A 23847-nucleotide genomic window follows, 5' to 3' on the forward strand; every position below is an offset into this window, starting at 1 on the left:
TCATCCCATACACGGAAAGGTTGCCAGTTAGATTCCTGGTCAGGGCACATTCCCAGGTAGTGGACTCATCCCCTGAAGGCTCAGCAGGAGGTAGTCGATTGATGTTTCTCCCACTCCCTTCCTTTCTCTTTAAAAATCAATAAAAATACTTTTTAAAAAGATGCAAAAAGCAAAGTCCACAAAAGGCAGAAAAAATGTGGAAGACAAAAATAGGAACAACAAGCAGAAAACAGTATGGTAGCAAATATGGTAGGTGTTAATCCAGCTATATCAATAATCATCTCAGTAGACTAAATATATAAATTAAAACACATATTATCAGGGAGGATTAAAAAACTAGACCTCACCATATTTTGTCTACAAGAAACCTACTTTTAAAACATACAGATTAAACATAAAGGAACAGAGGAAGATACATGCTAGCACTAATCAGAAGAAAGTGGAAATGGGTATATTAATTTCAGATAGCAGATTTGTGAGCAAGGAAAGTTATTAGGGATAAAGGGCATTATATATGATAAAGGGGTCAATACTCCAAGAAGGCATAACAATCCTTAATGTAGAAATAGGGGAATCTACTATTATTAGAGACTAACAGTCCTCTCAGAATTTAGACAGATCCAGCAGGCAGAAAATCAGTAAGGACATAGTTGAACTCAACAGCACTTTCAGTCAACTAGATATAATTGACATCTATAGACTACAGATTACACATTCTTCTCAATCTCATGTGGACCATTCATTCACCAATATAGACCTCTTTCTGGGTCACAAAACACCCCTTATCGAATTTAAAAGAACATCTGCTCTCAGGCCATGGTGGAATTAAACTAGAAATCAATAACAGAAAAATAGTTGGAAAATTCTCAAATACTTGGAGGTTAAAGGGCATACTTCTAAAAAGCACATGGGTCAAAGAAGAAATCTCAAGAGGGATGGAAAAAAATGTTTCGAACTAAATGAAAATGGAAATATAACATTTGTGGGATACAATTAAAGCAGTGCTTAGAAGGAAATTTATAGCATCCAATTCATATATTAGAAAATAAAGTTCTAAAAAATCAGTCATTTAAGTTTCTGTTTGAGGAAACTAGAAAAAGAACAAATAAAGTCAAGTAGGCAGAAGAAAATAAATAATAAGAATTAGAGCAGAAATAAATTGAAAATAGGAAATGAATAGAGAAAAAACAAATTCAAACCATGGTTCTTTGATAAGATCAATAAACAGTCTCTAGGAAGGCTAAAAGAGAGAAGGAACAAATTGCTAATATCAGATATGAAAGAGAGGACATCACTACAGATTCAATGGATGTTAAAAGGATAATAAAGGAATATTATGAACAGCCCTATGCCCACAAATTTGATAACCTAGATGAAATGGGTCACTTCCTTGAAAATCACAAGAAGAAATAGACAATCTGAATATAAGTAGCCTATGTCTATATCTATCTATATAGATAGAAAAGAAATGGTATCAGTTATCTTTAAAACAGAAAGCACAGTGCCCAGATGGGTTCATTGGTGAATTCTACCAAACAAAGAATAAATTATACCCTACCCCTATAATCTCTTCCAGAAGACAGAAGCAGAGTGAATATTTCCATATCATCCTATGAAATCAGCATTACTCTTGTGACAGAAGAAAACTACAGACCAATATCATGAACATTAAAAAAACCTCAACAAAGTATTAGCCAGTTGAATCCAACAATGTATAAAAAGAATCATTTACTATGACCAAGTGGAATTTATCACAGGTAGGCAAGGTTGGTTAGCATCTGAAAATAAGTTAATGTAACTCATCACATTAACAGTCTAAAGGTGAAAAATTACTTGATCATATCAATAGATGCAGAAAAAACATTTAACAAAATCCAGCACCCATTCACACAAATCTCAGTAAATGAGAAATAGAGGGGGGAACTTCCTCAACTTGATAAAGAACATTTACAAAAAACATGCAGCTAACATTATACTTAATGAGAAACTAGAAGCTTCCCCACTAAGATCAGGAATAAGGCAAGGATGTCCCCCCCATTGCTCTTCTGCTTCTTCTTCTTCTTCTTTTTTAATCTTTTCATTGATTTCAGAGAGGAAAGGAGAGGGAAGAAAGAGCATCATCAATTGACTGCCTCCTGGATGCCCCCTACTGGGAATGGAGCCTGAAACCCAGGCATGTGCCCTGATTGAGAATGGAACTGGGACCTCCTGGTTCATGGGTTGATTCTCAACCACTGAACCACACTGGCCGGGCCCACCATTGCTGATTGGAAAGGAAGAAATAACACTGTCTTCGTTCACAGTTTTCTTTCTATATGATTGTCTATATAGAACATCCTAAAGGATCAACTAGAATATTCCTGGATTATAAATAATAGCAAGTTGCAGGACACAAAGTTAATATACAAAAGTTAATTTTTTTCTGTATATAATCAGAGAACAAGTAGAATTTGATATTGAAAGCACCATATATTTTAGTGTCCCCCAAAATTAGTTACTTAGGTATAAACCTAACAAAACATGTATAAGATCTATATGATGGGAACTATAAAATTCTGATGACAGAATCAAAGAACTAAATCAATGGAGAGTTATTCCATGATCATGGCTGGGAAGACTCACTATTGTCAAAAGGTCAGTTTTTTCAATTTGATCTATAGGTTCAGTAAAATACAAGTCAAAATCCCAGCAAGTAATTTTGTGGATATTGACAAACTGATTCTAAGGTTTATGTACTGAGGCACAAGACGAAAAATAGCCAATTCATATTGAAGGAGCAGAACAAAGTCGAGAACTGACACTACCTGACTTCAAGACTTAATATAAAGCTACTTTAGTCAAGACAATGTGGTATTGGTGAAAGCACAGACAAATACATCAATGTATTAGAATAGAAAGCCCAGAAATAAATCCATTTAAGAGGTAACTGACTTTTGACACAAAGGAGCAATGACAATACATTAGAGCAAAGATAGTCTTGTCAACAAATAGTGTTGGTACTATTGGATATCTACATGCAAAGAAAGAAATCTAGATATAGACCTTATGTCCTTCCCAAAATTGACTAAAAATGTATCATAAACCTAAATGTAAAATGCAGCACTCTTATAAAACTCCCAGAAGAGAACATAGAAGAAAATCGAGGTGACCTTGAGTATGGTGATGAATTTTAGGTACACCACCTAAGGCATTACCCATGAAATAAATAATTGATAAGCTTGACTTTATTAAAATTAAAAACATCTGCTCTGTGAAAGACACTGTCAAGAGAATAAGATATGCCACACATTGAGAGAAAATATTTGCAAAAGACATCTGATAAAGAATGGTCCAAAATATGCAAGGAACTCTTAAAACAATCAGGAAAAAAAACACCTGATTTAAAAAATGGGCAAAAGTTCTGAAGCTATACAGATGGCAAATAAACATGTCAAAAGACGTTCAACATCACATATTATTAGGGAATTGCAAATTAAAATGAGATACACTTATTAAAATGGCCCAAATTTGCCTGGCCAGTGTTGCTCAGTGGTTTAGCATCAACCCATAAACTAAAAGGTTGCTGGTTCAATTCCGGGTTAGGGTTGCAGGCTTGATCCCCAGTGGGAATGTGCAGGAGGCAGCTGGTCGATGTTGCTCTCTGATTGATGTTTTTTAAAATATATTTTATTGATTTTTTTTTTTTTTTACAGAGAGGAAGGGAGAGGGATAGAGAGTCAGAAACATTGATGAGAGAGAAACATCAATCAGCTGCCTCCTGCACACCCCCTATTGGGGATGTGCCCACAATCAAGGTACATGCCCTTGACTGGAATTGAACCTGGGACCCTTCATTCCGTAGGCTGAGGCTCTATCCACTGAGCCAAACCAGTTAGGGCAACTCATTGATGTTTTTATCTCTGTCCCTCTCTCTTCCTCCTTCTAAAATCAATTAAAAGAAACACATTTTTTTAAAAGGCCCAAATCCAAAACAGTAACATCACCAAATGCTGGCATACATGTGGAGCAACAGGAGCTCTCATTTATTGCTGGTGAAAATGTAGAATGATCTAACAGATACAGCAGTCACTCCTTAGTATTTAGCCAAAGGAGTTGACTCATGTCCACCCAAAAACCTGCATATGGATTTTTATAGCTGCACAAACTTGGAGACAATCAAGATTCTTCAGCAGGTGAATGGATAAATAAACTGGTATACTGAGATATGGAATATTAACCTGGGTGAAAGAGAAATGAGCTATCAGGCCATGAAAAGCCATGGAGGAAACTTGAATGCATATTACTAAGTGAAAGAAGCCAATCTGAAGAGGTTGTATATTGTATGAGTACAACTATATGACATCCTGGAAATAGCAGAACTATGTAGACCAGTGGTTCTCAACCTTCCTAATGCCGCGACCCTTTAATACAGTTCCTCATGTGTGGTGACCCCCAACCATAAAATTATTTTCGTTGCTACTTCATAACTGTAATTTTGCTACTGTTATGAATCGTAATGTAAATATCTGATATGCAGGATGTATTTTCATTGTTACAAATTGAACATAATTAAAGCATAGGGATCAATCACAAAAACAATATGTAATTACATATGTGTTTTCCGAAGGTCTTAGGCGACCCCTGTGAAAGGGTCGTTCGACCCCCAAAGGGGTCGCGACCCACAGGTTGAGAACCGCTGATGTAGACAGAAAAATTTGTGGTTGCCAAGGGTTAGGGGCGAGGGAGGGGATGAAGAGGCAGAACACAGGATTTTTAGGGCAGTGAAGTTACTACATTGGTAGAAACATATCATTGGATATTTCTTCAAACCCATTGAATGTACAGTACCAAGAATGAATGCTAATATAATTAATTCATGGGCTTACGGTGATATTGATGTGTTAATGTATTGTTATCAGTTGTAACAAATGTACCACTGGTGGGGGAGGTTGTATGTGTGTGGCGACAGAAGGTATATGGGAACTCTCCTTTTCTCTTGATTTTTCTGTAAACCTAATCTGATCTAAAAAATGAAGTTATTGAGATGTATCCTCTGTTTAGTTCCAATAAACTTTTATAAAAATTTTTTAAATTAAGTTTATTAATGAAAAATAAATCTCAGAAAAATGCACAAGGCAATTTATAAAAGTAGTACAAGTGGCCAGAACATACTGTATTCCTAACTAGAGCTAACACATGGTCCAAATTCAGAACTGGATCTTGTTCGAGAAGCATAGTTCAGCACCAAAAGTTATTAAAAAGGAATTCCATTTGTTCCTAAAGAGCATTAAAGGGAATTTAATTCATAACCAAATTAATTATTATAAGGTCTTTTCTCCTCATTTCTCTTACTGCCCGCAGCTCAAACTCTTAAAGCTTTTTCCTCAAATCCCAGTTAACAAGGTTGCCCTCCCCCTAACATTCCTTACTGTTTCCTTTGTCACATTGATCAGCTTAGTATCAGTAAGTCATTCCTTATCAGGAAAGGAAAAATAGTGGAGGGAGGAAGGTTGTGGACATTCAGATGTTAATCAATTTTTCCATGTCACTAGAAACTGATTTTATAATGGAGCTTTGTAATTCTTTAATATGGGTCAGTAATTTTCCATATTTTGAAAAATAGTTCCAAGTCAGGATACCCAGAAGTCATATACCTGACTTTCTCACCAGTTATAGGAGGAAAAAACTTCCTGACTTCCCATTTCTCTCACATACTCTCCTTTTTTTGAAATGTGAACTAGACATTTGGATTAGAAAGAAAACATCCCTAATGTAGTCTGGAAGCCTTCTAATATTACCAGCCTTTTCTACCTTTTCATGTCTTTATTACTTCCTTTCGTAGTGGTCACGTGTGTGGTCTATGAAACTAGCTAGCCCATAAATTAATTTATGTGTGAGAGCAGAACATTTTTGCTCTCTTCCTTAGGTGCTGTTGAGTTTATTATTTAAAAAATCTGTACTTTTGGAAAGTAGAACTTTGTTTCTGTCTACTTAAAAATAGCCTGTGATTCTTACATAGGTGTCAACCTAGATTTTATTTAAAATTTTCTTCTGTAAATAATTTTACTACCTCCCTGTGCCCAGAGAATTTTCTTGAATTATGAATGATGTGGAAAAAAGAAGATAAGGGAAATAATAAAGAAGGGAAAGAACTTGAAAGAAAGAAATCCAGATAATTTTAAAATCATCCCCCTTCCCCCAGTTAAACAGAAAGCTAACACTTTTATCTGATGTTTCCCTTAAAATGTAACCTTTACCTAGACTCATATTTTAGTCAGAACCTCACAGCTAAAACAATGTGACTTTAGTTAGTAATGGGATTATTGGGCAAAACTGTGGTGGGTTATTTGTCTGAATGATTTTCAATTGCTTGGATCCCTCCCCACCCCCTATGCACCATCCCAGTTTGAACTTGCCATTTTGAGCTTGGTGTATAAATTTTTTTTCTTGTATTTTTAATGATTATTTGTATTTTACTAATTAACTTTTTAAAAATGATCTTTTAATTCTATATTGTAGAAGAAAACTTCCCTTCTCTTGATTAATTTTGTCAGACTTCTGTTCATATCAGGAGGAAACTTTATTTGAAGATTCAGCTTGTCTTCCAAAGAAAAGGTGATAATTACTCTGTATTATTTAAAAATAAACTCTATAAGGGCAAGGAATTTCTTCTAGGTTGCATTTTCTTTTAGTTTTCGTTTAGAATGAATTCTCTTTTGTGGTAACAAATAGCTGTTTCTGAAGTTGGCAAGAAAACTTCCTCTTGGGGCTCCCATAGAAGTGTTGTGGCAGCTATCTGATTCAACTGCTTAGAAAGCTCTCTGAAAGTTTCCTTATTTGTCTGGAAAGAGTCTGGAGCCCAAACCTGCTTTTTCCCCTGAGGAGGATTGTAGCTCTAAGCTGATGTGGGAACAACTATGAAGGATTGTGTGGTGACAGTGTGAAATGGGGTGATACCAAAGCATAAATTTAAATTTTGTACTCCAAAGGAAATTTTCAGGCACAGTAAAGAAGGGGCACTTTATGGTACAGATAGGCTTGGGCAGTTTTTATATTCATATCCACCTTTTTAGGAAAACAAGAGAAAGGAGAGGAAAGAAAAGGAAGCTTCTTTTCTCATTCTTTCTCATTTGTTTTAAACAGTCCACAATCTGACTGCTGTATGAGCCACTATGCAAGAAAAAGGAGTGTAGGGAGTGTAGGTGCAGGTCTTCTTATAAAAAGTAAAATCCTAGCTCTTTGTATAATATTTTAGTGAATACTAATTACCGTATGTTAGAATATTACAAATAAATATCAAAGTACATCCTGAAATTATTTTGAGTCAGATTGAGTGGAGTGGAGAAAAGGGTCAGTAATGAAAAATAATAGTGGGGGTGAGGAGAACGGTAGTGATGAAAAAGAGAAGCTGTAATCGTGAAGCAAAATGAGAAAGGTAAGAGAGATGATGGAAGTAGAGTAGTTAAGAAAAAGAATGGCTCCAGTTTTCTCCATCTAATGAGTAAATTCTTCTTTGCCCATTTTTGGGCTGCCCTGTAGAGAGGCCCACACACTAAGTTGTGTGATCATAGGGCGAGGTAATTTAACAGCTCAGTGTCTCAGTTTTCTTATTTCTAGGGTTGATAAACTAGTACTTTATCTGTAAATCCCTCAGTATGAGTGTCTTGCAGGTGATAAGTTCTCAGTAAATTATAGCTGTTATTATTACCATAACTATTGTTATTTTAAAAAAAATCTTCATTGTTGAAAGTATTACAAAGATGTGTCTAGGAAATTTCCTAACCTAGATCTTTCTCACCCAGGGTTTCTCAACCTCAGCACTGTTAACACTTTGGACCGGATAATTTTTTATTATGGGAGTCTGTCTTGTCCAGTGTAGGATGTTTTTTCCAGTAGCAACTAGATGCAGGTTGTGACAACCAAAATTGTCTCCAGACATTGCCAAATTTCCCAATGGACCAAAATTGCTCCCCCCCTCCTTGATTAAGAACCATTAGTTTAATTGTATGCTTTATTTACTTTTCACATGTATTCTTTTTTTTTTAAATCTTTATTGTTCAGATTATTATAGTTGTTCCTCTTTTCCCCCCCAAACCCCCCATAGCTCCCCTCCACCCGGTTTCCACTCCACCCTCTGCCCTTACGCACCCCCCCCCCCCCCGCCGTCCTCATCCAAAAGTGTACGGTTTTTGTCCAGTCTCTTCCCACACCCCTTTCCCCCCAAGAATTGTCAGTCCACTCCCTTTCTATGCCCCTGATTCTGTTATATTCACCAGTTTATTCTGTTCATCAGATTTTTTTATTCACTTGATTTTTAAATTCACTTGTTGATAGATATATATTTGTTGTTCATAATTTTTATCTTTACCTTTTTCTTCTTCTTCCTCTTCTTAAAGAATACCTTTCAGAATTTCATATAATACTGGTTTGGTGGTGATGAACTCCTTCAGCTTTTTCTTATCTGTGAAGCTCTTTATCTGACCTTCAATTCTGAATGATAGCTTTGCTGGGTAAAGTAATCTTGGTTGTAGGTTCTTGCTATTCATCACTTTGAATATTCTTTGCCACTCCCTTCTGGCCTGCATAGTTTCTGTTGAGAAATCAGCTGACAATCATATGTGTACTCCCTTGTAGGTAACTGAGTTTCTTTCTCTTGCTGCTTTTAAGATTCTCTCTTTGTCTTTTGCCCTTGGCATTTTAATTATGATGTGTCTTGGTGTGGTCCTCTTTGGATTCCTTTTGTTTGGGGTTCTCTGCGCTTCCTGGACTTGTAAGTCTATTTCTTTCACCAGGTAGGGTAAGTTTTCTGTCATTATTTCTTCAAATAGGTTTTCAATATCTTGCTCTCTCTCTTCTTCTGGCACCCCCATAATTCGGATGTTGGTATGTTTGAAGTTGTCCCAGAGGCTCCTTACACTATCTTCATATTTTTGGATTTTTTTTTCATTTTGTTTTTCTGGTTGGGTGTTTTTTACTGCTTCGTATTTCAAATCTTTGACTTGATTCTTGCGATCCTCTATCCTGCTGAAATATTCTTTATTTCAGTCAGTGTATGCTTAATTTCTAGTTGGTCCTTTTTCATAACCTTGAGGGTCTCACTAGATTTCTTAAGGATCTCACTATATTTATCAGCGGTTTCTAAAAGTTCTTGAAAAACCTTAAAAGTGTGGTTTTGAACTCTATAGCCAGTTGTTTGCTTTCCTCCATTTCTGTCATTTATGACCTGTTTCTTTGTCTCAGCATTTTTTATGCTTCCCTGTGTTGGTAGAGTGGCTTTGTGTGCTAGGTGTCCTATAGGGCCCAGTGGCTCAGCCTCCCCAATTACCTGAGGTGGACATTCTTGGTGTACCCCTTTGTGGGCTGTGTGCACAGTCTTGTTGTAGTTAAGCCTTGATTGTTGTAGGTATCACTGGGAGGAATTGACCTCCAGGCCAATTGGCTGTGAGAATCAGCTGTGTCTATGGTGGGAGAACTTCTGTTCTGGAGACACCCTTATGGGGCAAGACTTGCTTCAGTGGGGCTTTGGTGCTCACTGAGTCTGCCCCCTGAGTGTGTCCCTTATGGATCTGAGGAGTTGTAATATGGATGGTCCCACTCTGACCACTGGGAACACTGGCACTTGGATCTCTAAGGAGGTGCTAATTTAGCCTCTGCCTGAGGCTACCCAGCAGGAGCTATGGAGAGATCTGAAGATTCCTCTTCTTTGTTTGGGGACTGGAGGTGCCCAGATGAGGCCCATCTGTGAAGCAATGCAAGCTGCTGTGGGGCCTTGGGCCTTCTTTTGGATGTTCTGGGTCTCTCTGACCCAGTTGCAGTTTGTTAGGTAATTTTAGATTGCAAAGGGCCAGGTCATTCATATGCAAAAGCCTCTGCACACAGCTTGTGTGGTGCAGGGTCTCAGGGAATCAACAGGGCGGAGCAAACAGCTATGGCTGATCCTCAGTCCTGCCCTAGGTGGTCACGGGTCTCAGTGTCCTGTGGTAATGGCTGCAAGTGCCTCTGAGAGAAAGCTGCCCTCGAGTTCCGCCAGTTTCTCCCTGTATGAGTCTGGGTCCCCCAGAGGCTCTCTGGGAACTGGAGTCAGGGTCGTCGGGAGCTTGTGTCTCCCTCCCGATTGAAAAAGACAACCGCATCCTCAGTTGCCAGCCCTTTCTGCACGCATCCTCCGTACCTCTGCACTTTACTTCCGCACCACCTTTGAGTCTCAGTGTGCTTTTCTCTTTCCTTCTAGTTGTAGAATTTCCACTCAGCCAGCCTTCCTGTGGTTCTGGGTGATGTCTGTTTTGTCTTTTAGTTGTATTTTTGAAGTGGTTGTGTGAGGCAGCAATTTCAGGTGTTTACCTATGCCACCATCTTGGTTTCTCCCCTTTTTTTCACATGTATTCTTGATGGAAAATCACACAGATCGTGTAACTATAAATTTATGTTCTTCTGATTCAGCCATGTCCTTAATTGTGCCTGGCAGTACTTTAATACTTTCATAGAGTTATTTTTTTTTTGTCTCCAAACTTCCCATCTCATTACCTTCCTCTTATTTTTACCAGGGGACCTTGTCTTCTCTTCAAAGAGAAAAGATAACAGAATTGTTAGATTTGTTCTACCTCAACTTCGTGATACCAACCATGAGCTTACCTGCATTTAACTAATTTTGTGAACTTTGGCAAGTTAGCCTTTAAGTGTCATCTTTGCCGATGTAATGGCTGTCATGAATTTACCATAATGCCTTGCAGTTGATGGTGGGGGTTAGGGAATGTCAGAGCTGGAAAAGGGGGTGCTGCTACATATAGAGTGCAGAGAAAGCCCCACTTTGGAGTAATATTTGAGTAGAGACTTAGGGAAAGTGAAGAGTGAACCAGGCAAAGATTTTTTGGGTAAAGTGCTTTTAAGAAATGTATCTATAAATATAAAAGGCTAATATGCTAAGTGTCCCTCCACCTGCCCAAACAGTTGCTATGACGCACACTGGCCACCAGGGGGCAGATGCTCAATGCAGGAGCTGCTGCACTGCAGTGACTTGGCAGTGGCGGTTCTTGGGTGACGCACCCCAAAACCAGAGAGGAGGGAGCAGTGTGATTCCACGTTCGGCTGTGGGTTATGTTTTTACGGGGGCATTGTCAATCCCGAATCTGGTTTACTGCACACTTGCGTTTGCGTTCCACACCCTGTATGACAGCAACTTTGCAGAGTGCCCACTCGCACTCTGGGACCCCTTGGGGGATGTCGGAGAGCCGGTTTTGGCCCAATCCCCACAGACCAGGTTGAGGGACCCCACCTGCCAGAGGGACCCCACTCACTCCGCAGAAGCCTTTCGAGCCACATGTGGTCAGCCAGGGTGGGACCACAGGAGGTTGGCTCCAGGGCATATCCAGCCCGTCCCACCCAGTCCCACCCCACTGGCCACCTTCTAATTAATTTCCTTTCAATATGCACGAATCCATGCACTGGGCCACTAGTAATAATGTAAGCAGAAAGAGAGAATAGTAACTGCAGGGTAGTGTGCAGTCAAGGAAGTGGATGGGCTTGTTTTCCAAGAGGGAGAGACATGAATGTTTTAAAAGGCCCATATAGTAAGGTGCCATTAGAGAAGGTAGCATTGCAATTAGAAGACGAGAGAGAATAAGCTAACTTATTGTTAACAACCTCTTATTTTTCTCTATCCATTTTTCCATGTGCAATGGATTAATCATTCTAAATGCAAATCTGATTCTATTAGTTCCCGTAAAGTCCTTAAATGCCTCCATTTGCCAATAGTCAAAAATACAAACTTCTTAAAGGGCTTTTTTACTAGGTCATGGCCACTTGGTTCCTGTTAACATGTCCCCCTCAGTTCTCACCATTTTGTTTTTTTGGACTCCTACATTTTCCCTCTGTCCCCAGATACCCCTGTCCCATTAAGTGTTCCAAACTTCAGTCATATTGTGCTGAATTTCTCTCACTTCTTCAAACATGGCATGTTCTCTCAGCCTTTCTATTTACCTTTGCCTGGAACCCTTGGCTGACTTTCTTTCATTCTTTAGGCTTCGTCAAACCTATCATTTCTTCTTCATCCCTGCCCCAACTTCAAGCCTGGATTATTTTCCCCTTCTGTGTGCTGCCATCTGTCCATTCATCCATTCATTTATTATTTTCTCTTGGATTTCTCACTTAACACCAAATTGTAAAGATCTTTTCAGTTGTCTATATGTCTACCACCCTGTAAACTTTGTGAGAGCAGAGGCCATGTTTTTCCCATTCACTTTTGGATCCCTACACCAGAGAACAGTGCCTGGCATATTGTAAAGCCTTCACAATACTTGCTGAATAAATTAACAGATATTTTGTTGTTAAATTGAAAACAACAACAACAGTAATTCATCCATATAACACTTTTACCTAAAGTTCACTGTGTGCTAGGCATTGTGAAAATTGCTGTGGGGGTTTAAAAAATCCTCAGTCCCTGTTTTCAAAGTACTTCTGGTTCAGTTGTGGAAATAAATCATGCACAGTGATGCTTTTCTGAGTGTGATTAGTACTAATTTGAAATTTGAGTAAATTGGGTTATATTTGTAATACCTTTTGTCAGTTGTGAGAATTTTATTTCTAGGGTATCACTTCTCATTATTCTACATTGAACTATACCTACCCATCTTTAAGTAGCTCCAGGTGTGAAAGGATTGTTATTGAACTCAGTAACAAAAAAAGTTTTTTAGTTCTATACTTTAAATTTAGGTCTCTGATCAATTTTGAGTTAATTTTAGTAGTATGTAGTATGTGGTATGGGTCAAGATTTACTTATCTTTTATTTATTTTTTTGGTATGTGGATGTCTAATTGTCCTAGCACCATTTGTTGAAGAGACTATTTTTTCTCCATTGAATTGCATTTTTAACTTTGTCAAAATCAATTGACTGTATCTGTATCTACGTATGGGTCTATTTCTGGACACTCCATTTTGTTCTATTTGTCTATTGACTCTTTTGCTAATGGCATGCTGAGTTGATTAATGTAACTTTAAAGTATAGTCCTGAGGTAAGATAATATGAATCTTCCAATTTTTTCTTTATAAAATTGTTTTGGCTATTTCATTTCCTTTGCCTGACGTTACTGATTTTAGAACCAACTCATCAATGTCAACATAAAAAAATTGGCTGGTATTTTGATTGAGATTACTTTGAATTTATAGATCAATTTGGGGAGAATTGACTCTTCTAATACATATACATGGTTTATCTCTCCAATTATTTAGGTCTTCCTTTATTCATCAATGCTTTGTAGTTTTCAGCATATAGATCTTGTACATATTACATTTGTATGTATTTTTAAGAAAATCTTTATTGTTGATATTGTATTATGTGTGCGTTTTGTGCTATTGTGAGTGGTATGGTTTAAATTTGTACTTTTTTGTTTCTAGTGTATAGATAGATAATTGATTTTTGTATATTCGTCTTGTATCCTGCAACCTTGCTAAATAAATTCACTTAGTTCTAGGAGCTTTGTTAAAGAGTCTTTGTGATTTTTCTACATAGACAATCTTGCCATTTGTAAATAGAGGCAGGTTTATTCCTTTTCATTCTGTATGACTTTTATTTCTTTTTTCTTACTGCACTAACTAGGATTTCCAGTATGTTGTTATTTAACAGTAATTGTGACAGCTCATGTCCTTGTTCTGATTCTTAGGGAAAACATTGTCATATTATTAAGTATGATTTTAGTTGCCCTTCTATTCCTGATGTGCTGAGAATTTGATTAAGAATAGATGAATAGGGATTGGATTTTCTTAAATGTTTATTTTTTGCATTTGTTGGTGCCATCATATTTTTCTTTTTTAGTTTGTTGATCTGATGAATTACACTGATTGAGCTTTCAGTGTTGAATCAGTTTGCTTTGCATTCCTGTATTATGCTTTTATAACTTACTGCATTTAATTTGGTAATATTTGTTGAAGATTTTTGCATCTATGAGGGATAATTGATCTATAGTTCTCTTGTAATTTCTTTTTCTGGACTTGGTATTAGCGTAATTCTTGCCTCATTTTATAAAATGATTTGAAAACTCTTCCCACACCTCTTTGTGTATATTTTTCCCCCACTCTTTTTTTTCTGTTCAGTTTCAGCTCTGGTAATTTTTGTTGACCTATCTGCAGGGTTATTGTTTGTTTCCTTATCTGTGTCAAGTCTGTTGATGAGCTTCACAAAGGCTTTTTGAATTTTGTTATTGCATATATCATATTTTGTACTTCAGATGGACTCGTTTAGCAAATTTGTTCAACCCTTGCAGTTTCTATATCGGATATTTGCCATCTGGTCTTGGGTATTGTTTATCTGTTCCATTTGAGCCTTCATCAATATTTATAACTATTTTTAATTTTTTGGCAGATAGTTTCAGCATTTAAGTTATCTCTTAAGTCTGCTTCTGTTGATTATTTTGTCTCATTTAGTTGTTTGCTTTTGAGATTTTCTGTGGCTTATAATTTTTGTGTGGGGGAGGTGGTTACCAAATAACTTTATTTGAAGGAATGGCACAAGTACAAGACTTAAGTAGATGTTTTCATACAACTTACAAAGAAGGTAATGGTAGCTGCACATGTATGCATTACCTTAGTGACCAGGGAAGTCACCCCCATTTTTAATTGGATGCCAGTCATCATTTGCAGGATAGAAGAAATAGAAATATTTAGTATTTATGCCAAGAAATTGGTATGACTCTTGTTTTGCTAAGCTGTTAGTTTGAAGAGTTGAATCAGTCTTGCCTGGAGTTGATCAGGGTTTATGCCTTTTTGTGCTCTGGTTATCTTCATTCCATCATCACCTTTAAAAGCTGTCATCACCTCGTACTTAAGGTGGGTGTAGATTTACTGGAAAGTTTTAACTCAGTGTTTTTACTCCACCTATATCTTTAGGCCTTACTTGCACATCTGTACTTCAGTGAGACTCTTTCGTTCCTTCTCTATTAGTAGAGTGCTGTTACTTATTACATGTTGCTGGTTTGCTTTTTAGTGGTGGGCATGGGATGAGGCCTTATCTTTTGTCCTAGAGTAGACCATCTTTACTCTTGAGGACAGGCTCTGCTTACTTAACCTTTCCCCCAGTAGCAGTAGACCTTTATTGTTTGGGGCAGGATGATTTCTTATCCCTCCCTTAGGGGTAGATATTATCATCTAATTTTAAAGGAATTATAATAATTGAAATATAAGACTACTAGAAGAAAGTACAGAAGAATACCTAAATATTATCTAAGGTTGAAAGATAAAGACATTAGCAAATTGACTGTATAAAATTTAAAACTTGTGAATATAAAAAACAAATTGTAAGTGGAAGAAAGAAGCATTCATGTAAATTTAGATATAAAAACAAATGAAATAATTGATTTTAAGATAATTTTGTAATTAGAATTGTTGAAAAAAGGATTTTTATCCACTATAAACAGAAAAACATGAAGGCATGCAAGGTAAAAGTTTAAAATACAAAGGTTATTTGTAATGCATAGTATCTAAAAAATTCCTCCACTTGAAGTTAGTTCTGATAGATTATTTTAATATGCTAGATTTAAGAGCAAATTTAGAAAGTAGGGCAAAGAAGCCATTCTGCAGTGGTGGTTAATTGGGAAGTTTTTTGGTCTGTATTATTAGTATGTATGTATTAATGATTAATATGAATATCTTCTGCGAGACCTTTGAGATAATCATTTAACATTTGTCAATCCTTTAACATCTTTTAGGTTTGAACCCACCGTGTGATAGGAGAGTGTGTTTTGCTACTTGCTGAATTATTCAGAAGCCTTAGGAGCAAACTTTTAGAATCTTTAAGGATTATATCAGCCTGTACATTTTATATATTATTCCTAGAGAAGCAAACTGGTTTGTCCAAACTATGCAGTAGTTAGTGGTAGAAGTAATGTAGATTTCCCGGATTCCTGCTTTTTCATTACACTGCATTATGTGATTGCTAATTTCTACTTTGTTACATTTGGGATACATATCTTAAGACATACATGGCTGTGTGGAATGGGGATTGACCAGTTGTAACCTAAGTGTTTGCATATTTTGTAAAAAGAGAAATTGGTTAGCCTTCTGAGTGTTTCTCTTAGACATTTATTCTTAGATACTATCAAAATGTGCCCTGGAGTAGCAGAATGTTTTGGGGAGGTTGATTTGAATTTCAAGTTTGTAGTTAAAAAGTCTCTTTTTTTGAGGTCTGGTTTTCATATGTGTCAATTGTGATTTTTAAAGGAAAAATACTGAGCTTCTGTAAAAACAAGCCTTGGGATTGGAACACTATAATATACACTCTCTTTAATTGAATAAATAAAGTATCTGTGGTAGTGAAACACATGTGGAGCCAAAAGACAGTGCTTTCCTTTATATGGAGTAATTTATTTTTAATACATATATGTTTTGTTGTGTTATAAATCTTATATTTAATCATATGGCTTTTTCTAGAATTTGCCAAAGAAAAGAATGACTAGATCCCCCATATTTCACTGCTAGATCTTGTTTTGTTTAGTTTTGTTTCTTTGAAGCCAGATGCCATTAATTTGAGAAATGTGCCTCAGAAACTGTGTACTTGCTTGTAAAGTTCCTTGTGTAGAATCCAGCTTCATCTGAGGGGAGAGCTTCAATGGAGTATAGTTAGCATGCTGAGTTTTTTTAGTCAGTACATACTACTTTTTAGCTTAGATTTTACTTTGACGTTCCTTCATAGCTTTACATACAACTATAGAAGCTCTTTTTCTTTAGGACTTACAGCTCTGCCACAACTAACATGTGGCAATAGTGAAAGCTTGTGAGACTAACAGGAACATAATCCTTTAGGAGCCTAATTTGTTCATAAGTCAAGGAGCTAATGTAGTAGTTGAAGGTGCAAAGTGCAAGCTGCCATTTAGCATATTTTAATGGTAGTTAGTTGAAGCATTTGTGAGAGGGTGATGAACAAACAAAAAGTACTGTGAGGACACTCTGGGAAGACCCTTCCAGAATGCTCCCTGGAACTTTCCATTTATTTGTTTCTTGTAGCTACATTCTCCCTCAACAGGTTAGGAAATATCCAATGCTGTGTGCATTCTTCTAATGTTTTAAGTTTGTTATCATTAAAAATTGGATTCATAGTCTCATTTTTATAGAAAATGTTGAAAAGAAATGGTAGGTTTTTGTGCAGCCAGAATTTAAATTGGAAACTGGGTAACAGATGTGGAGAGTGTACAATTAAAAGGCCCAGTACTTCTTTTCTCCTTTCTTCCTTTCGTTCTAGTTTCCTCCTTTATCTCTCTTGCTCATTTCACATGGCATCAGGAAGACAGTCAGAAAGTTATGTTTGTGTGTTGGCTCCATCAAATACATTATTTGAGACAGTTCTCTTTAGAATACTAAGAATAGATTGGTGTTTTGGATATACACTCATAGGATCATTTTTGGGTTTGTATTAAATTGGTAGTTTGGTAACAAAATGAATGTTTTTCTTGTGAATTTTAACTCTTTCTCTCCATGTGTTCTTTAGAAATTATTCTCAGGAACAACCTTGCTTTCTGGTAAAGCTCAGGTGTTTTTCTTTTTCTTTTTTAAAAAAAATATGTTTTTATTGATTTCAGAGGGAGGAAGGGAGAGAGAGAGAGAGAGAGAGAGAGAGAGAGAGAGAGAGAGAGAGGAGAGAGAAACAGAAACATTAATCGCTGCCTCCTGCACAACCCCCACTGGGGATCAAGCCCACAACCCCCAACATGTGTCCTGCCCAGGAATCTCATCAGTGACCTCCTGGTGCATGGGATGATGTTCAACTACTGAGCCACACCAGCTGGGCAAAGCTCAAGTTTTTTGAAGGCTTTCCATTGTATCTCCATGGTGAAATGAGATAATGTATGTAAGACATTATTTTGAATACAATGAATAACCCTTTAGGAAGAACATGAAATCTATTTAGGACTCTTGATTTAGAAATAAACTGTTTCTCTTAGTTGGGTTTGAATTAGCAAAAGGTACATTTTGCTATATTCCTTTGTTAATTCAATAACATTTATTGAGTATATGCTCTTTACAAGGCTTAGTCGATGCTGGGACTATATATATGAACAAGTTACATTTTTCTTGCCTTTATGAAGCTTATATTCTAACAAGGAACACAAATATAAAACAGTCAATTACACAATAAATGGTATAAATATAATTGCGATAAGAAAAATAGGAAATGGTTTGAAAATCCATAATTGGGAATTTGACCTAGTCTGGGGATCAGAGATGGCTTCCTTGAGAAAGTGACATTTGAATTATTTATCATTATCATAAGTGTGATTGAGCAATTCATTTTTATTAAGAGCTTAGGGAAATATCAAAATAAAAATTAAGGTTTAAAAATAAGCATGTTAAATTTATTTTCATTCTATTCTTGGCCTTTCACTTGCATAATTCATTTTAAATTCTTGGATTCCTTCATTTTAATATTGGCTTCCACAGTGCATAAGTGTACCCATAAATATGTACATTTGATAATTAATAAATGCCTCCAAGATATAATAGATTTGAAAATTATTTATTAAAATGCACTAAACTTACCTTGTGTGTTATTCTATTGATACATCCTTAAATAAACCAAGGCATTTCTGTTGTCTGTCTTTCCAAATAGACTTCTCGAGGATGATATGAGACACACAATAAATGCTAAATAAACAAATCAATTATGAATAATCTGTGTTAATAAAGAGGAGGAAACTAGGTGACTCACCTTTATATTTCCTTTTAGTGACTTTTTAGTATAATGCAGGGGGCTTTGAAATCATAAGGCCTGATTTTGAATCCCAGTTCCTTAATATGTATTCTTAGCAAGAACTAAACTACTCTAAGCTTCATTTTCTTCATCTTAAAAAATAAAGTGAAATTACACGTGTGAAGTAGTTAGCATAGTGTCTGTCACATAGTAAGTGTTCATAAATGATGGCTAGTATGATAAGATATATGCACTAAACTTTTTAAATCAATTTGTTTTATTTGTGATGTTTAAAATAGGCACCTATAGTAACACAAAATACTGGTATGTATGAGAGCAGATTATTAGCTCTTCCTATAATTAATTACACGAAGTCAAAAAGTGATAATTTTATAACTGGTAGGCCATTTGTTAAACTTCATGAATTATTAATCATTGATGATTAAATGGATAACTGTGGCCCTTATCATTGCAATGAATACCTTTTAAATGATGATTCCCTAATGCATCTTTTATATAGATTATAAGACATTTGCTTGAATTGATGTGTGTGTATATATTTAATGTACATATTTAGATGTGAGAATGGAAGAAATACAAAATCTAGTCTATATTTTTAATTTTTCAACTTCTATAAGTAAACTTTGTCATTTTAAATACTCCTGTGTGAACTTTCTTTGCCTACATAGTGAAAAATACTTTAACTCTTTTCTTTACATTGACTAATACTGTCACTTTCTGAGGATCTTAATGAAAGCAAAGGATGTAAGGGAACTGATTGAACAAATAAATATTCTAAGGTTTCAAATTTGACTTTAAAATTTATTTTAACTCCATGTTATGTATAGTGATGATGTGCTCTCAAAAATAAAATAATATAAATACTCTCTAAAACAAAGCAAAATATGCCAGCAAACAAAAATATTTTAAGACCTTTGTATTTTACATTTTTAAAAATGCATTTCAAGTTTCTCCAGTAGCAAGATATCCACAAATTGGTGATTTTTTTTTTCTTGTATATTCTAAGCACACTGGCTGTAATCAAGGGATAAGTAAAATACTGTTTGGAATATAGTACTAAGAATAGGAGACATTTGATGGAAAATATTGTGAGGATATATGACCTTATGAAAACTTTGTTTTTGCACTTGAAATATTTTGATGGATTTAGTGAATTTATATGCTTTTCAAAGCACTTAAAAGGACAGTTTTCAACATGTAGTGAGTGTCACTGTACTGTATACAGATGATGTTTTGTTGAGTTGTACACTTGAAACCTCTATGATAGTTTTGTGAACCAATGTCACCCCAATAAATTCAATTAAAAAAAGTAGTGAGGGTTCCTAGGTGTCCATTTAGAGGAGTTTGACTATAAGATTGAAATCAACAGGAAGTTTTATGTAATACAATCTGACAACATATACTCCAAAAATATAATTTAGTGACTTTTTTTGTGTGACTGAGATTTATATAATAATGTTTGCATCTTTTTTCTAAAACTACTTTATATTTTTCCCTTGCTCATACAATATCACTGAGATTAGGAAGCAGGCAATGTCCATTGTAAGAGTTGTGTCAAGCCCAAGATCACAATGCAAGTCATTGATAATTTGGTATTTGAATACAGATCTTCTGTCTTTTCTCTTTCCACATGTTGTTATTTTCACCAGGTTATTTTACTGGTTCCTTAATCCAAGCTGAGAGTTTAGAAATGTAAGTTTGTAGTTCTCAAGATGATTTGCTAAGTATTATACACTAGATATTAAAAGAATGAACGTGGAAATAAAATTGCACATGTAAAATTTAATTTTTCTCGTAACTTGCCAATATGCATTGTGGAAGAGGTTTTCCTTTTTGGTATATTACAATTCTATATTTGGCCTTAAGATGAGCAAAAATAGACCATTATGATTAAAATCTATGTTTTTGTAATTTTGGTTTCTAACCTAAGAAGTGGCCATGTTTTTCCCACTTCAAACAGCTCAGCTTGGGTTTTCTAAGAAAGTAGATAAAAGCCTTATATTTATTTTAACATTCAGATCATTAGTGTAAATTCCTTTATTAGAAAGGTAACTTTTTTTTAAAGTACATGTTTAGGAAAATCTCTAAGAAGCCAAAATTTAGAATGTTTTTATTGGGCTAGATTTTTGGAATTGGGCTAGCTTTTTGGAATTGATTATAATCATAAGGACCTGAAAACAACAAAGTGGGTTTTAAAAACTACCCTTTAAAAAGACTACAAATAAAAATCTGTACCGTTTGATTTACAAGGATTCCAGGTTGGAGATCTGTTTGTGTATTGGTTACAAAGTCTTGTTGCGATTGGACGGGAAGTAAACATAATTTATTTTTCTGAGCTGTGATTGGCCAAACTCCTTTCCTTTCCACGATTTTCTAATAACTGAATCCGGAGCATATCCCTGTTTTTATCATCTGACCAGTGAGTTTGAGATATGCACTAGTACTGTACTAAAACTACTCAAATTGCTTGGAGACAGTTTGTGAATTTTAAGGTTATTGACAAAAGCGCTCAACGGGGCGGCTCGTTTGGCGTTTTACAACAAAGCAGTAGCGAGGTGTCAGGCTCCGAATAGCTCATACACGTTACTACTATCGCCACAAAAGGGGAGGATTGGATGACAATGTTTTCCTCATTTTCATTAAAGTCGTGGACTGTTCTGCAGTGCCTGAGTTCTGTGGGCTTCGTCTTCAGTTGAAAGTGTTGCTGTGCTTTGCTGCTGGGACTCCAGGACTGTTAATTCAGGCAAAGGCGAGCATCGTGTTCCAAAAAGCACCGCTCTGCAGAAGTGGCGCTTAACCTGGAGTTGATTTTGTGATCCAGAGTGGAAACCGGCGCGCTTTACTTTCGCCTCCCCCCCACCGAAGGAGCGACGAGTGGAAGATGGACTGCAAACTCTCTTGCGTGCTCCTGGAGGAGAGCGTCCTCTTCTCCTGCCCATCTCTCCGCTCCTCGGCCGGCCCGGTCCCGCGCGCACTACTTTGCGTCTGCGGTGGTTCCTGGGACCCTCTTCCGCGGCTCCCTCCCCCGCCCGCGCCGGCGGAAGGAGACGCCGCTCGCAGCCGCGGGTGGATGGGAGGCGGAGCACCACTGGCCGGGCTCGGCGCCGGCGGCGGGCTGCCTGGGCGCTCAGACGGCCGTGGGGTTTGTCAGTTTGGTGTGTGTGGTGCGCGCGTGTCCATGTAGACCTGCAGTCAGGCTGCGAGACGGAGAGGCCAGGAGAGGGTTGACTAGGCGACCGAGGTCGCAGTGCCCTCTGCGCAGAGCGGCCGGTGCGCCCCCGAGTCCGCGCTCGCTCACGGGGCTGCCACCGTCCTCGGGTCCGCTCTCCTCAGCATGGGCGGCCGATAGCGTCGATTCGAGGGTCACCAAGCAGTGGACTTGGCAGCAGCGGCCGCGTCGCCCGTAGGGGCCATGGCGGTGGAGACGCGGCCGGAGCTGGTGGGGAAGCGGTTCCTGTGCCTGGCGGTGGGCGAAGAGGCGCGGCCGGAGCCCCGGGAGGGCGGCCGCAGCCGGAGGGGCTGGCGAGCGGGGGTCATCCGAGCGGTGTCACACCGGGACTGCCGCAATCCGGACCTGGCGGTAAGAGCGCGCCCCTCATCCCCCAAGTCCGCGCCTGCACCCCCACTTTATCGCAGCCGTACCTCGGGGTACCTCTGGCACCTGGCTCTGCTGGCCAACTGGCGGTCACGCCCCCCCGGCGAGCTCAAGGAGGATTTGCCCACGTCCCCTCACGGGGTCGCCGCCTCCCTGCATGTGGCTTCCCGATGGGAGCCGGGATCGAGCTGGACTCCCTAGCATACGCCGGGGCCCTGGCCCGGTTCCTCGGCCCCTGTCCTGGAGGGTCGGCCGCGGCTCCCGGTGCAGCTCCTGGGCGGCCACGGAGACCTTTCGGAGAGGCGGGTCTGCGCAGGCAGGTGGGGCGGCGGGGGGGGGGGGGGGGGGGGGGACTTGTGGCCGTCGGGGTCAGACCAGCCAGCATCTCCTCTCGCTCCAGTCTCAACAGTGCGGAGGCTGGGGACGTGAAACTCACCCGCGAGGCAGATGAGGGAGGGAGAAGAGAGAGAGACCTCTGTCTTCCCATCAGTCCTGGGATTGCAGTATGCTTTGGGGCCAAGGCCGCGGCAGTGGTACCCAGATTTCACCTCTTTCCACAGTAGATGCTTGTATTTCTAACCGGAAACGATGAAAATGAAAAGTTTTGGTTTAGAGGGCCATAAAAATCAACCCCTCTCTCCCTCCCGTTCTCCCTCCCTCCCTTCCTTCCTCCCTCCCTTCCTTCCTTCCGTTTTTTTTTACATAGTGTTGTGTGTTTTTGTTAGAAGTGAAGTGCTTTTAAGGTCATCCGTTTTAAGGTTTTATGCTGTTTTAAAAGAAACAAAAAATGTAAGTTAAAACGTTAATGCCCAGCTGAACCTTTGTCTTTTCCTTTCCTTACATATGACGCTGCCAGCATTTTCTTTCAGTCGTGTAGGAATGTGTACGATGTTGAGATGGGCTGTGTTCCGTCCGTGTTCCAAGCACATTTTCACTGGGGGACAGGTCGGAAGTCAGGGGCAGAGTTAGAGGCAAGACATGCACTAAGCTTCGCAAAGTCGGTTTAGGTCTGCTTTAGGAATACATAATCCATGAAATTCATTGGTAAGTGCCCTGGGCATTTAATTTTCACTGGAAATTTAAAATTTGGGAATATTCTTCCTTTTATATATATGCGGATTCACAATTCCAAATTCACTTTAATATCTACCTTTACATGTACCTATTTTAATATTTCTGTTGGAGTTTCTGAGTGTTTTTGTAAACCTTGTTTCATGCCCATAGTCAATGATATGGTGTCATAAGGCATTTGACTTGATAGTGCAAAATATATCTGTTTTGCTAATAGGTAGTTCTGATTGGAAATAAGCAGAATAGAGGTAATTTTGAAAGTTTTCATTGTTACTCTGGTTGAAAAGTAAAAGAATCGCCCTTGAAATTTGATCGTAATCTACAACTGTGGCAATTCAATAACTTTGTTGTGTAAAAGACATGTTCTGAATTTATTTCTCCTTTTACTATGATATGAAATTGCCTGGGCTTTTATGTAGAAGCTAGTTAAATTATAGCTGAGCATTTTAATATTTCAAGACAAACATGGAATGCTGTTTTGGGTTTTCCACAGTATTTTATCTTAGTATAC

The 23847-nt window shown here is 37.9% G+C and overlaps 1 protein-coding gene across 3 annotated transcripts in view; it reads left to right on the forward strand.

Moving 5' to 3' along the window:
* The window catches only part of JMJD1C (jumonji domain containing 1C), a 260540-nt gene that overhangs the window by 9327 nt on the left and 227366 nt on the right, over window positions 1-23847 (forward strand). Inside the window, exon 1 of one of the 3 annotated variants that reach the window (XM_059662585.1) lies at window positions 21746-22250. The exons of 1 other annotated variant lie outside the window; for it this stretch is intronic. In XM_059662585.1, coding sequence (XP_059518568.1) covers window positions 22083-22250 — 168 coding nt within the window. In that variant the 5' untranslated portion in view covers window positions 21746-22082. Of the gene's footprint in view, window positions 1-21745; window positions 22251-23847 lie in introns of those variants that run through there. One more of the 3 variants, XM_059662586.1, reaches the window with a different exon arrangement.

The sequence above is a fragment of the Myotis daubentonii genome, chromosome 13 (assembly GCF_963259705.1).
Source record: "Myotis daubentonii chromosome 13, mMyoDau2.1, whole genome shotgun sequence".
Classification (NCBI taxonomy): domain Eukaryota; kingdom Metazoa; phylum Chordata; class Mammalia; order Chiroptera; family Vespertilionidae; genus Myotis; species Myotis daubentonii.